We start from the raw sequence: 14,638 nt of genomic DNA, 5'->3' as shown, positions 1-14,638 counted from the left end.
CAGTGATGATTCAAACATCTCACAATGGTCAAATTTGGGGATTTATTAAATAATGGTTTTCTTTTTTTTTTTTTAATCTTAATTTTTAGTTTATTTTTATCTTTTGTCCTGATTTTGCATATTTAATTGTTAGTTAACATTGCAGTTTATGATGGTAAGTGTGCTATTTTGTATTTGTTGAGAACTAATCTAAACTTCAACAAGTTATTATTATTATTATTGTTAAATGCAGTTTGAACAAAAAAAAAAAAAAAAGATGACTTGTTATTGTTTTGCTTCACCTTTTTCACTGGCTTTTTTTGAAAGTTTTTCACTTGTTGAAAAGATGTTGTAACATAAGTTTTTGTTATTCATGTTTTCATTAACTTTGTTTTCCTCCATCAATATTGAAAAGCTTGGAACTGGTTTACTAACTTTTAACTTTTGTTTATCTCTCTTAGTATGAAACACTGCTAGAATATTGTTTTAAAATGTTTGCTTACTCATGTACTAATATTATTATATTCACATTTCTAAATTGATAAAATGTTTGTGCTTATTACCTCCTCTTTAATTGTACTTATATAGCAACTGTTATTATCTTCCTGGTAATTATAGGATGGGTTAGATAGGTTCAACCACTTGTCAATTATATGGAGTGGTGACTTGTTAAAAAACAGCATTCTTTTGTAGTCAAACGGGTATTAACTATATATTAATCCTCAAATTAGATTTTTGGATTTGTTTATGCCAATTGCCTAACAATAAAGTATTAACTTCCTCTGGGGCCTTATTTAACATCAGAACTTATGACGTAAAAAGAGTGTTTTTCATTTGTTTTTCTGCTACTAAAACTTTTGCAAATAAAAGGAGTCAATTTTCTCAATTTCTCCATGTAACATTTTCAAATGTAAGCTTCCCTTTTGTAATAATGTTTAGTTGTTTCACATTGTTTAAAGAATAGATCACAGGCAGTGGCATGGTTATGTGCTAAGAAGTTTTGCTTCCCAGCCACATGGTTCCAGGTTCAGCACCATTGCATGATAACTTGCAAGTGTGTTCTGTAGCCCTAGCCAAGTGTCTTCTATAGCCCTAGGCCAACCAGAGCCTTCTGGGTGGGTTTGGTAGATGGAAACTGTTGTGTATGTGTTTATATATGTGTGTGTTTGTGTTTTTCCCCTCACTCCACCGCTTGACAACAGGTGCTTGCTTGTTTATGTCCCTATAACTTAGTGGTTAAGCAAAAGATATGAATAGAATAGGTAACAGGCTTCAAAAATAATAAGTACTGGGGTCAATTTGTTCAAATAAACCCTTCAAGGCAGAGCCCCAGTATGGCCACAGACGAATGACTGAAATAAATAACTGGAAGCCATAAGCAATTGCATATTGATCACAACACCTATGTAAGGTACAGAAACGAAATTAAAATAAATTAGTCAATACTAATTGTATAAGCCTTGTATTTATAATATACACACTGTCAACTCATTGGGGATTTAGAGCATCAATATAATCTGCATGTAGTATCCTTAGGATATGTCAACATGACAGAACTCATCCTATGCTAATAAATCAGTAACGTTAGTGCTGATGATCTCACAATGAAAATAGTAGTTATTGAATAATTTTACAGTGAAAATCTCTTTCAGTTGCAGTCTTTTGCATCCTCTGCTCTCCAGTTTGCTATGACTAAAGGTTTTTTTGTTTTTTTTTTAATGTTAAGGTTAAATATTTATTCCCTGCACCAGAATGTTACACAGAATCAATTGCTTAACCTTTTGCAATCAGACATATCGTTCACATCTCAGTGCATTGATTTATGGAGAGGAGAGAAATATTGTGATACACATGCCTCCTTTCCTTAGAGCATTAATTGCACAAGCGAAGAGAAATAGCTTACAGGTGGGAATCAAGAGCCAAGTCACAAAAGCCCTATCTCTATTTTGCTGAAGCTACTAACTTATTAAAAGGCAAACCCTGATATCGGATAAAGAACACAGTAGTAATAAGAAAATCAATAAATAAGGCTGCTTTATTTCTTCTTCCCTCCTTTCTTCAAAAAATTCAGAGAGTTTCAAGAATCTAGTTCTTAACACTGATTCTACTTTGATCCTTTATGTACTGGTTTCTATATTTGGTCCATCTTTCAATTACTTCTCAAAGAGAAACATTACTGTTGAGAAATGTAAGGTATGTTTTCTAAATAGTTTATACTGGGTTTGCTGTTTCCATTAACTCTCTTCATGCAACACTATTGAAGTATCAAGTTCTTGCTAATAAAAGGGTGTTGGAAATGGTTCTATATATCCCAAAGTGCAAAATTGCAACTCATTATTTTTTTTATATTCTCTATAACACATACACTCACAGACTCTCTCCCCTTCATTTGTGTGTGTGTGAAAAAAAACTCAATATGTAGTATTTTTTAGCTTTTTATTACACACACACACACACAGAGTTTTAATGATGCTAATGTGGGAGGTTGATTCTATTGATGTAATACAGTGAACATTGTACCTAAGTCCCACCAAGGAGATATGGGTTCAACTTCCACCAGCTTTCACATTTTTATTTTATCATGTTTGCACTCTTTGTAACTGCATATTTCATTTTAAAACTTAAACACGTAAAAATATATATATATAATTTTACTTCTCTCTGTCTCTGTCTCTCTCTCTCTCTCACACACACACATACACACGCACACACACACACACACACACACACACACTTTCTCTCTCCACACACAACACACAGATGTACATACTTTCTCTCTCATGAACAGTGAAAAATGTGTTATTCGACTGAATATGAGATCAGAGAATATGTTAATTTCCATAATGAGCCTGGTGAGTCAGTCACATCCTGTATGTATGTGAAAGCTTGATGTAAATCTCTTTCTTTGTTATTATTCATCCCCTCCTATAAAATGATGCAGTGCCTTTTGGCTTTCATTACTTCTCTCTTTCTCTCTCTCTCTCTCTCTCTCTCTCTCTTTGTGCCTTTTAGCTTTCATTACTTATCTCTTTCTCTCTCTCCCTCTCTCTCTCCTTCATGTTATGTTTTTAAATCTATATATTGAAGGCTCCCTTTCCTTTTTATTTATTTGTTAGGCCTCAGTACACTATGTAAGCTAGTTGTTATAACACCTACCACATAACAAAACAGACTTAAAACATGGCAGTTACTCTCTTGCCCAAACACCCTGGATGTTATACACACACACACATCATGTGTTTGTGTGTGTGTGTATACATATATATATATATATATGCACAAATGTACCTATACACATACATATGCACACATACACTAATACACGTATATATGGTACATTGAAATTCATTCCTGAACATATATGAATACTTGCACCTTTATCAACTCCAAATAAAAAGTATGAGTGTGTATTCTAAACAATTGAAAAGTTCCTGGCCATTTGTTCAAAACGGTAAAGGTAAAAAAGCAATAAAGTGTTGAGAACTCATTGGAGTTCAAGGGGTCTAGTACTTGGTTTATGTCAACACAAGGCAATTGAAAAACACCCCCACTTTTTTCTGATGAAGTTTTCAATATAAACTATTAATTTACATTTTGTACACACACACACACACACTATCTGGATAATTAACTATTAACTCTTTGAGAACAGCTGTGGTTGAATAAGCCATCTGACATATTTGTTTTGGGACCAAGTGAGAAATGAAACACTTCCATTTCTGTTGTAGATGGGTGAAATACTTACAACCATGAACAAATGTATCTAATATTAATGAAATTTCTCCCATCAAATTTTTCTTTGGGGAAATTCCTCTCTTTAAGTATTTCTGAATCACTTTTATCTCAGATATAATGAAGAGAAAATATTTGCTTCACCTGTTGAGTGTGATTTTCAAATTTCCCTTAACAAATTCCTTGTCCTAAAAATTGTTGCAAGTTGGGGGGGGGGGTTCTGGGTTTTTTGAGGTTTTTTTAAAAAAGCAACAGATCACCTCACGATGGTCCATATAATGAAGGCTAGAATGTTTTTTTTATAAGGAAGTTCAATCTAATCCAACCCAATATGCAAAGTTATCCTATATCGGAAAAACTGGGTGTGGAGTTTGATTCTGAATAATATGATACCAAAAAGAAGATTTTTTGGTCCTTACTTCCTATTTACTATCATATTTCTATTCATTTTTCAACCCAAGTCAGTCCTACTGAACAGATCCAAGACCAAAAGCATTCAGTGACAACTATCACAATTTTTGTATATACAGGAAGAAATTGTTCAATGTTTCCTTCAGTTTTTAAGACAGTAAGATATGATTTGAAGAGAATCTGGCTAATATTTTTTGCAGGTCAAGCAACAGTTGAGAGGATCCCTTATTAATTTTGGCCTTATAGCTACTTTCTCAGCATGAAAATGACTTCAATTTCTGCTCTAAACCTGAACTCACTGGCTTTTCTTGTCTTCCTTGTAAATTAAAAAATAGTTCTTATCACTTTTATCAGTGTTACCTCTAAAGGCGTTCATTTTACTGTTTCCTAGACCCAAGTCATTGTTTTGTTCTTCTTTGTTCACATTAGTTATTGTTCTCTTCCTGTTCACGTGAAGGTCTATTAGTATTTATTATTTTATAGTAATTAAAGTAATCATGAGCCCAGTGTGTCTGAAAATGTTTATTAATAAACATTCTAATACATATATTACATTCTATTGAAGACAGATTGTTTGCAAAATAATGGGAAAAAGAGTGTCAGAGTAACTAGCTTTAAAAAAATGCCTATGGGCTGTTTCATTTCACAAACCCACTAAACAAATAGTGCAATCATTTTTTTTTCAAAACAATAGTATTAATACTTAATGTTCTGTCTTGTGACCTCATCGTTAAAATTTACCAAAATTTACTGTTAATCACTTTTAAACAAAAAGTTGTCTTCCATTTTAATTTCATAGTCCTTTTTTTTTCTGTTAGTCAGTGATGTAATAGTTTTACATTTTCATTCAAATCCATCTGAAATCTTTGTTTAATTTTCTGAAAATGTTCACCTTACAATGCAACAATCTGGTAATTTATTCTGATTCTCTAGTTTGATAACTTATCAGTACAATATCTCTATTTCTCTCTTTACTTGATGTCAAGTCTTTCTGTTAAATATATCATCTATATTCTATGTGAAGTTTAAATTTGTACTGAAGCTGTCCAATGCTACACCACTCCACAATAATCATAAAATTTTACAATAAACACTTTTATAAAAGAGTGTCTCTTCCAAGTTATTTGACCATCATCACGTTCCCTAGATACAAAGCATTTCAGATGTTTTGACGCTCATGTCATTCTCAAGAACCTAATCAATGCAAATTTAAATAAATTCCCTAAGTTTGCCTTTATACATGATGCAAGTTTTGATGATATTAATTGGAATCAGTGAAAATAAGAAGCTAGATTAAAAAATTGATTATGAATTTAGTTTACTAGGAACTGAACTATACTTTATAGAACTATATGCCCATTTTATTTAGTCCTCAGTCATGTCCTCCAGTAGTGCTTACAGCCACCTTGGTCTTCCATGCATCTTACTAGCTCTCCAGTTTAATATATCCCTGAATGTTGGTGTAGAACACCTCTGCTGTTATGCCCATGTGGTGGCTTCCATAGTACCAGATCTGGTAAAGATCATCTGGTGTCTCCGGCAACAATAAACCAGCCTCATTCTTATGACTGCTATTTTCTCACTCATCCTTTGTAACCCCCTCTACAGATGATTGTTGCTAACATTTTCATTCAGTTTACTGTTAACTACTGCGTGCCACATCCTGATATGGCATCCGTTCAGAGACATCTGCAGGGTAATCATCAAGGTCCAGCTATCACAGATTCTACAATTGCACTGAGGCTGAACTTGATATGGCCATGTCATTCAGAGCCTTTTATGCTTTTACCTTCCTCGCTTTGATGAGTTTTTTTGTCTGATAAATTGGCCCATGATCTCAGGTATTTGAATTCTGACTTACTGCAAAGCAGTGCCTCTTGTTGGATGGTCTGGGAGAATATTGTTGGCAATGACCTTGTTTTCATGTCATTTAACCCTTTAGTATTTAAACCAGCCATATCCAGCCAAAGTATTCTACTTCCTTTATGTTCAAACTGACCAGATCCAACATCTCACACCTACCCTACATTGTCATTCTAAAGATAAACAATCACGTCATCAAAACCTTGAAGCCATATGATAATGCATGATTAATTCAAAACAATGTGAATAAACAAGCATTACACTTGACAGAATAATATGAATGCTAAAGGGTTAACTGAACACCAGCCTTGGCACACTCTTTCTCCACTCTGTTTAGGAGCTCCTTGCTTGCTATGCCTATCAGACAGCATGCTGATGGTGTCTACAGAGGCCAGGTCCATAAAGACTATAGCAGGGAGTTGTCTAGACCCCAAAGGTATAATAATAAAGCAAAGTTCCTTTTACCAGGACTGCAATGAAGAGAATGTCTCTTGTAATAACCCTGCCAGAATGTTGTTGTCATCTGGGGTCACTACTTTAGTTCTTGTAGGCCACTGTAGTTGTGATAGAGAGAGAAGAAAGCACATCAGATAACCTGAGTTGTAGTGTGTTGCTGAAAGATAAATAAATGATTCAAAATTACTTAAAGTATCAACAAATTGTTTTCTGTTTATAAGAATAAGATATATGATGGTGATGATGATTGTGTGTCTATGTGTGTGTTCAACTAGTTATGTGTTAAGGTGAGAACAATAACCTTTTTTTAGTTATTTTAACTATTCCCATTTGATTCATGATTGATACATAACATGATTAGTCATTTAAGTAAATTAAATATAGGACAAGCAAAAAAACTGATAATATGATAAACTTTGTCTTTCAACAATAAAAACTAGATAAATTTTCCAATTGATCTTAAATTTAACATTATTTTAATATATTTTATATATATATTTTAATATATATATAATATATATATAATGGAAGTAATTGTATTAAGATAGGTAATAGGCTGTAGTGCTCTGACTGCTATATTATTGAAAGCATTAATTTGCTGCCTCTAATACTCTTGATTATACTTGGGTATAGGCATGACTCTGTTTAAGTACTATAGTTTACAACCCTGTAGCTCTTGGTTCAGTTCTACCACACTACACTTTCGCAAGTCTCCAGGTCAACAAGTACTTTTTGAGTGGAATTTGGTAAATAGAAACTTGCATGACAATTCATCATATGTATTTAGGAGTGTCTGTGTACCATTTGTTGATTTATATTGGCAGAGAACATAAACAGCAGTGTAAAAGCAAAACTGAAAAACAATTCTTTTCCAACAAAGTCCCTTACCTTGGGTTAAACACTCTGTCAGTCTTACTGTTAGAAATACTGAAAATCAATGATCAACCAATGATGTTAGTGTTAAAAAATCACTATATAAAATAAATAAGCTTTACTACTATCTAAACCATTGTCCTTGTTGACTTTAATGCAAACAACAGATTACAACCACTTAATTACAAATGATCTGTATTTTGTCTCTTTTACCTGCAATGGTTCTGGCTCCCCTGGATTTCCTAATTATATAGCACCTAAACTGAAACCTACTTCTATTCTGACTGCTTAGGAACTATACTAGACTCACCAAATCTTTCCTCCTTGGTTTTGTATTCTCTGGAATTCCTTCTCATGCTTTTATCCCCCCCCCCAACACACACGCACCAACCGTCAATTGTAAAAGTTCAAATTCAATATTTTACTAAATCGCCTCCAATTCAGCTTCTCTTATTCCCACAGCTCATAGGATAAGAAGATCCTTATCAAATTAACTTGAGAAAAAAGATCTTTTTTAGTTTTCTACTACTGGTATTCACTCTGTGATTGGTTGGCATTCCATTGAAGAGGAATTCCACCTCTCATTTGTTCAATACTGCAATTAATACCCAATTAGTACCTTGTGCCAGCTCAACAGACAGTCTAGTCTCAACAGTACAAATATACACTCACTGCTCATACCAGGGAAACAGTCTTGTGTGTTATCCTTTCTAGTTACGGACAACACTCCACTAAAACCCTCAAAAGTCAATGCTTCAACTCTATTTGCTGATCATCTATGAAACTTAAGACCTACAATAGAGTATGGCTCCCACACAGCACATACGTATCCTAAACAATATTATAACAAAACCTATTCAACTGACTGGCAAAGAAACTCTCAGCAGCACATTAAAAATGTGCCCCACAGATGTGCTGTCTTCTCTGTCTTTGTTACAATAGACTGGTTCTCTGAAGTAATGAGTTGCATATCCTCTCCTGCCAGGATCTCCCATTTCTCCTCTTTGTATGCTACGGCAAATAGAATGGTCATGGCTGGAATACTTTTCAAAGAATGAAACACTAACATTTAAAAACAAATAGATCAGCACATAGGGGGAAAAATTCTGAGGTGATAACTGTGCACAAAACAAAGAGAATCTCAAGTTAATAACAAAAAGAGTCACCCCAGCACCATAAGTCTCGCACATTTACAAACAAGCAACACATAGCATCAAGAACAGAAATATACTTTCAATTGCAACAGAACACACCACAGAAGTGTTGATATTTTCATCCTGCTAAAGTCTCAAGTTCCAGCCACAACAACAGTAAAACTAACAAACATGCAAATGAGTCAATGTAGGAGCCTATATATGGTTGTTTGCTCGGCAAGCCCTCCTCAAATATTGCTCTATTATCTTGAAAATGACTACATTGGAAAATTAAGTGAAAGCTACGTTCACTATCATTTAATGTCTGTATTCCATGATGGCATGGATTGGATGGGTCAACAGGATCTGACTAGCCTTAGGGCTGTATTAGTCTCCAGTGTCTGCTTTGGCAAAGTTACTATGGCCCTTCCTAATGCCAATTTCTTTACAAAGTATACTAGATGCTTTTTTTTGTGACACCAAGTTTATAAGTGAAGAGAAAAAAACAAAACAAAATACTCAAAGCCTGGATTCTTTTGATCATAAGTTTGTTTGATTAGGTCCAACATAAAGTCACACAACAATAAAAATAACCGACCTACAAAAACCCAAGCACATCCACACATACAGAACCTTATCCACAGTAGCCAATGGAAAGCATAACACCATAACAGATAAAAAGCTAAAGACATTGTAGACCCAAAATATATCGCCTTTATGAAATTGAATATACTTTAACACTACACACAACATTCACATAGCAGCAATATAAAAGCTTGTGCTACAAATCCACTCCATTACTATACCTGACCGAAGAACCTACGACAGATTGACTCTTGGTGGAAATCTCATAAATATGTAAAATAATGCATCCAGAACATAAATACCATAAAAAAAATAATAATAAACACTCAGACACTGAAAGAACATGACAGGACACTATAAATGCAAAGTACTAATTATGAAACTCATCAATATAATAAACATATGTATATATATTTGTGTGTGTGTGTGTGTGTATTACCATCTCCAACAAAAATTGCAATTACATCATAACTAAGCATTTTTTTTTAAACTTTAGAAGCAACCCACACCATGTTTCACTGAGCTAACTACAAAGTCTCCAAATCAGACATCATTTTCTGCATCACAAACTATTTCTTTGGCCAACTTGCCTGTCATAACAACACACACTCACATATCTCTGAACAAAATAGGAAAAAAAATCCTTTACAAAATTGAAAAATAAAATGGAAACATTTTTTTATCAAGAATTAGTTCAAAGAATCTAACAACACTATAATCACTAAAGTTGACACTGCAGTACATACATTCAGCAGCACCACAATCATCAACATACACGTAACAGTCTTACATCAACACTACCATCCTATGTTGTATAGGATTCTGCAGTACAATACATTCAAGACCAACACAGTCACAAATGTAGACAATACAGTACACCGCTAAACTTAGCAGGTGTTTAAGTAATGCGTTTGTGGATAGTTGATGGGTTGGGTGTGGTGCTGATGAAAGAGCAATAATTCTTGAAATATGCACATACACCCATTTCCTATTGTTTTCTATCTTTGATCACATTGTTTACATAGACATATTTGTATATGAAACATTGTAACTTGCAGTGTTGGCTCTGAATTCTATTGAAAATCTATAGAGATAAACTTAAAAATGAGTATATAAATATATATTCAATAACACTACATAGACATGTCTCGTATATGCAACATCACAAGCACTAGCATAGACACTGCAGTACATACATTCAACAATACAATATCAATGATAACGAAGATAATGCAGTACATATAACAACACTACTATCAAAGTAGCTACTACCTGCTAAAAATAGCAGCCAAATCTTTCTTAAATTATATTCATGAAAGACATGTTGGATGATATGGTTCTTAGTCTGAAGTGTGTGTTAAAAAAGTGGGGTGGTCACAGCTAGAATGCTTTTGGTCATAATTCTCTTTGATCTAGACTGAATTGAGGGCCAAACGATGATATAAACACTGTAATATATACATTTAATAACACCACAATCATCATCATGGGTTATACAGTATATACATTTAACAGCATAGCTACCAACACAGACTGCACAGTATTCAACAACACCAAATAGATACCACAGTACATACATTGAACAGTCCCACCATTCCCAGCACAGAAAGGTGTGCCTTTGATTTATAGGTCTACTTGATCAGAACTGACCAGGGGCTAAACAACAGTAACAAGGATACTACTACATATATTCAACAACACCTCATAGAAACTACACTACATATCTTCAATAATATTACATACAAGTCAGTACCCAAAAGTAACCAAGAAATGTTCTGTGTTGGTCAAGCTTGTTGTAGTTCAGGCTTCTGCCACTAGAAGCCACCCTCAGGCATCAGTATGCAGACCAGTGTCATCAAGTGAAGTCTTACTGCCACTTCTTTTGCAGTGCTTCTCCCCTGTTTGTCGATTTTTTGCAATGGCTGAAACAAAGGAACAGCCTGCTTCCATGAAATTCTGTTTTCTGCTGGGGAAAATGGCAGCCAAAACAGTTGTCATGCTTCAGACAGCTTACAATGATGTTGTACCATGAACAAAACACAAGTTTACAAGTGGTTTTCACACTTTAGGAATGGTCACCTATCGCTTAAAGACCAACCTTGTTCAGAGTGTCTGTTAACCTCCCGAACGAGTGAAAACATCAGGAAAATTCATGAATTGATCTTGGAAGACCATCACCTAACAATTGATGAACTTATTGATATGACTGGCATGTCCTGGAGCTCCTGCCAACGAATTTTGAGCGAGGAATTGCACATGAAAAGAGTTGCAGCAAAATCTGTGCGTTGCTTCTTCACAGAAGATCAAAAGCAGTCACAACTGAATGTGTGTTGTGAACTGAAAGAACAGTGGGAAGTTGATCTGGAACTCTTTTCGAAAGACATCACTGGTGATGAAAACTGGTGCTGTAGAATTTGTTGATGTGGAACAGGTGAGGATAAAAACAACAGAGGTGTTAAAAGGCATCACTTTACAAGAGTTCCAGCACTGCTTTGAACAGTGGAAAATGTGTCTGGACGATGCATTGCTTCGAATGGAGAATACTTTGAAGGTGATAAAAGTGTAAACAATGTAAAACTAAGTGAATAAAATAATACTGCAAAATTCTGGTTTCTTTTGGGTACCCCCTCATACACACTACCTTACACACATTCATGACATAGATTATACACATCCAACACCACTGTCACCAACATAGATGCTGCATACATTCAATACACCACGATTATTAGACAACGCAATACATACATTACATTAGTTGAGAGGGGATTGTATCTGATAGAAGAAAAAGTGATGTAGTACTGCAGCTGTAATAGAAAATAAATTGTCAACTATTCAGACAGCAGGTGAGCTGTGATCATATATTACATGTGTAAATGTATATCACTATAGTTTACATTGTATTTAAGTTAATTATAGTTCTGAATAACACGTGATCTGCAAGTGAGAATTATATAATGCTTAAAAGATATGTTACTTAGTGTAAATCAAAAGTAGTATTCACTAGAGTCTGTGTTTGACTAATTCAAATAAGCTTAGTTTTAGTCACTAACCCTACCAAATTCTTGGCTTCCTGTTAACAGCAAGAATATATAAGCATTACTAAACAATATGTAAATGTGTTTATATATACATATATATATATATATATCATTGTTGATATTATCACTTCTGAGAATGAATTAAGTTGCTTTGTATTTCCCTCATTTACAATGCTTTCCTGTCTGACAGTTTTGCTTCATACTTGTATATTTTTGCTTTTAACACACATTTTTTCTTACATTGGTCAATGCTGTTTGCTGATTTAGATTTTGGAATTTGGTTTTGTGTATAAATTTTCTCTTTGGTAGCCTGCTCTATTGTTCTATCTGTTTATTCTGTTGTAGGAAAGGGTCGTACACTGAAGTTGCCGCAACTCATTGACATAGCTGCTCAAATTGCTAGCGGCATGTCTTACTTGGAATCCCAAAATTACATCCATAGGGATCTGGCTGCCAGAAATATTCTTGTCGGCGATAACAACACAGTAAAGATTGCTGATTTTGGTCTTGCTAGAGTAATAAAGGTTTGTAAAATATTTCTGATTCTATTTTTGTTGTCACTGTAACCAATGCAACTGTCTAAAATAAATTAATCTTTTGATCAAGTTTGTTGACTGTGGCATTGCTGCAAATGATAGGTAGCTGGCTTAATATTCTGCATTACTTACATTGTTGTCACATTTCTTTAAATTCAACTCTTATGTGTTATTAACAATTCCAGTGTCAATATAATGTGTAACTGATGTACTAGTGTCGATTCTTCCTTTACAAAAATTAATCTTGTTTATATAACACAAACATCATTGATAAACTAATTAAGAAATTGTTGTCAGCATCATCTTTTTGGTTGTCAAATAGAGTTTCATCTAGAAAAAGGAATTGTATACTTTACAAAACTATAAACAGTTTTAATGACATCTCTTTGGCACACTTTCTCCATGGTCACTCATCCTGCTACAGCTAGCAGCTAAATCTTCAAATAATATCCTATTGTCTTAAAAGTGAAAAATATTTACTGAGTATGTGTTAGAAAGAGACAGGATGATCATGGCTTAAATACCAGTTGTACAATGTAGTTTTTCCACATGTGCTACTTTGCTACCACCAGAAGCAGTAAACATACAGAAATAGGCTTAACAATGGAGAAAATGCAACATTACTAAAGCATTCAGCTGTGTCTAGCATACAAATCACCTTGCAAAACTGACTGCCTAATGACTCCTATCTCTTTGGCCAGTGGTTTTGTTTGATCATAGCATGTGGTGATGCAGTTGTCTCTGACCTTCATACTACCAATTTTGGTGTAGCCCAAGATTAAGTTTTGCCCTCGCATTCTATCTACTTGAACACTAACAATCTATTTGCGCTCACCACCAACAATGTCCACTCCAAAACAATTGATATCTACTCTCTGTTCCTCCATAACCTTCTACATCTAAATGTCATCCATGTGAAATCCAGACAACTAACAGGGCCCTTGAAAACATTCTTTAATGCAAATCATGTTTCCTTCAATATTACAAAAATATTGTCAATAACACAAATCAAGAAATATTACCCAACCTTAAATATAAACAGCATAAACTAGGACCCTCGAATTTACAACAAATACTTGACCTCACCATCACTAAGGATCTTGCCTGGTGAATACACACCCTCAACACAGCCAAAACTGCAGCACAACGAAGAGTCTTCATCTTTCAGAGCTAAAAAATACTTTTTGACCTAACAAATGCTATTATTGCTTTACAAAGCTCAGGAAAGACCTATCAAAGCATACAACACTTACATCTGGGACAGTACTGCTGTTACACATACAGACATCTAGAGCTAAATTCAAAGAAATTTCACTTGACTAATTGGTGTGAAGTTTCTTGCACACACCTCAACCTCTGGCCGACAGACTGGCTATTTCCTTTTTTTGTTTTTCTACCATTATTACAGCAGCAGTCTCTCTTCTAAGCTGGCTGGTCTTGTACCACCTCTACTTAAGTACTCCTGTTTCATTGTTTTCTCCTTTCATTACCCATATTGTGACCATTCCCTATTCTGCACTAAGTTTTATGGCTGGTCCCTTTTGTTCCAAAGCAGGGGTTCCCAACCTTTTTTTGCTGTGGACCACCAAAATAAGTAATTTTTTCCTATGGACTACTTCAAATTTTAAATTTATTATAAAAGAACTGCTACTCATAAATATTAGTATCATTTTCACTTTGCAATGAAAGTTCCTTTTTCGTTGTTGTAAGGGACATCACAGAGAACAAATAACTGAGAACACCAATAACAAAACCAATTTGCAAATGCACATGTTTCTCAAGAAAGCTTTATTTGATAGAATTGAATAGAAAAAGTTACTGAGTCGTGGAAAAAAAAAGCTGTACAGTTGAAATATAACAATGTGAAGGGTAAATTCAAAAAATGTGAGGAGTGAAGTTGGGATCAGTATAAAAGGTCATTTCACAAATGCAGGAACATACAGTGTTGTTCGAAAGTGGAATACTTGCTAAAACTGAGGCAGCGTTTGGCACATTAGCAACTTTATATGCTTCAAGTATGGAGGCCTAG

At 34.4% G+C, this 14,638-nt stretch overlaps 1 protein-coding gene across 3 annotated transcripts in view; it reads left to right on the top strand.

Moving 5' to 3' along the window:
• Positions 1-14,638, top strand: part of LOC106872948 (tyrosine-protein kinase Src42A) — a 203,506-nt gene that overhangs the window by 182,376 nt on the left and 6,492 nt on the right. For 2 of the 3 annotated variants that reach the window (XM_052974675.1, XM_052974677.1), the window contains exon 6: positions 12,413-12,597. In XM_052974675.1, coding sequence (XP_052830635.1) covers positions 12,413-12,597 — 185 coding nt within the window. The remainder of the gene's footprint in view (positions 1-12,412; positions 12,598-14,638) is intronic. The other variant, XM_052974676.1, reaches the window with a different exon arrangement.

Source organism: Octopus bimaculoides, chromosome 19 (genome assembly GCF_001194135.2).
Source record: "Octopus bimaculoides isolate UCB-OBI-ISO-001 chromosome 19, ASM119413v2, whole genome shotgun sequence".
Taxonomy (NCBI): Eukaryota; Metazoa; Mollusca; class Cephalopoda; order Octopoda; family Octopodidae; genus Octopus; species Octopus bimaculoides.
This window is presented reverse-complemented; position numbering and strand designations above follow the sequence as displayed.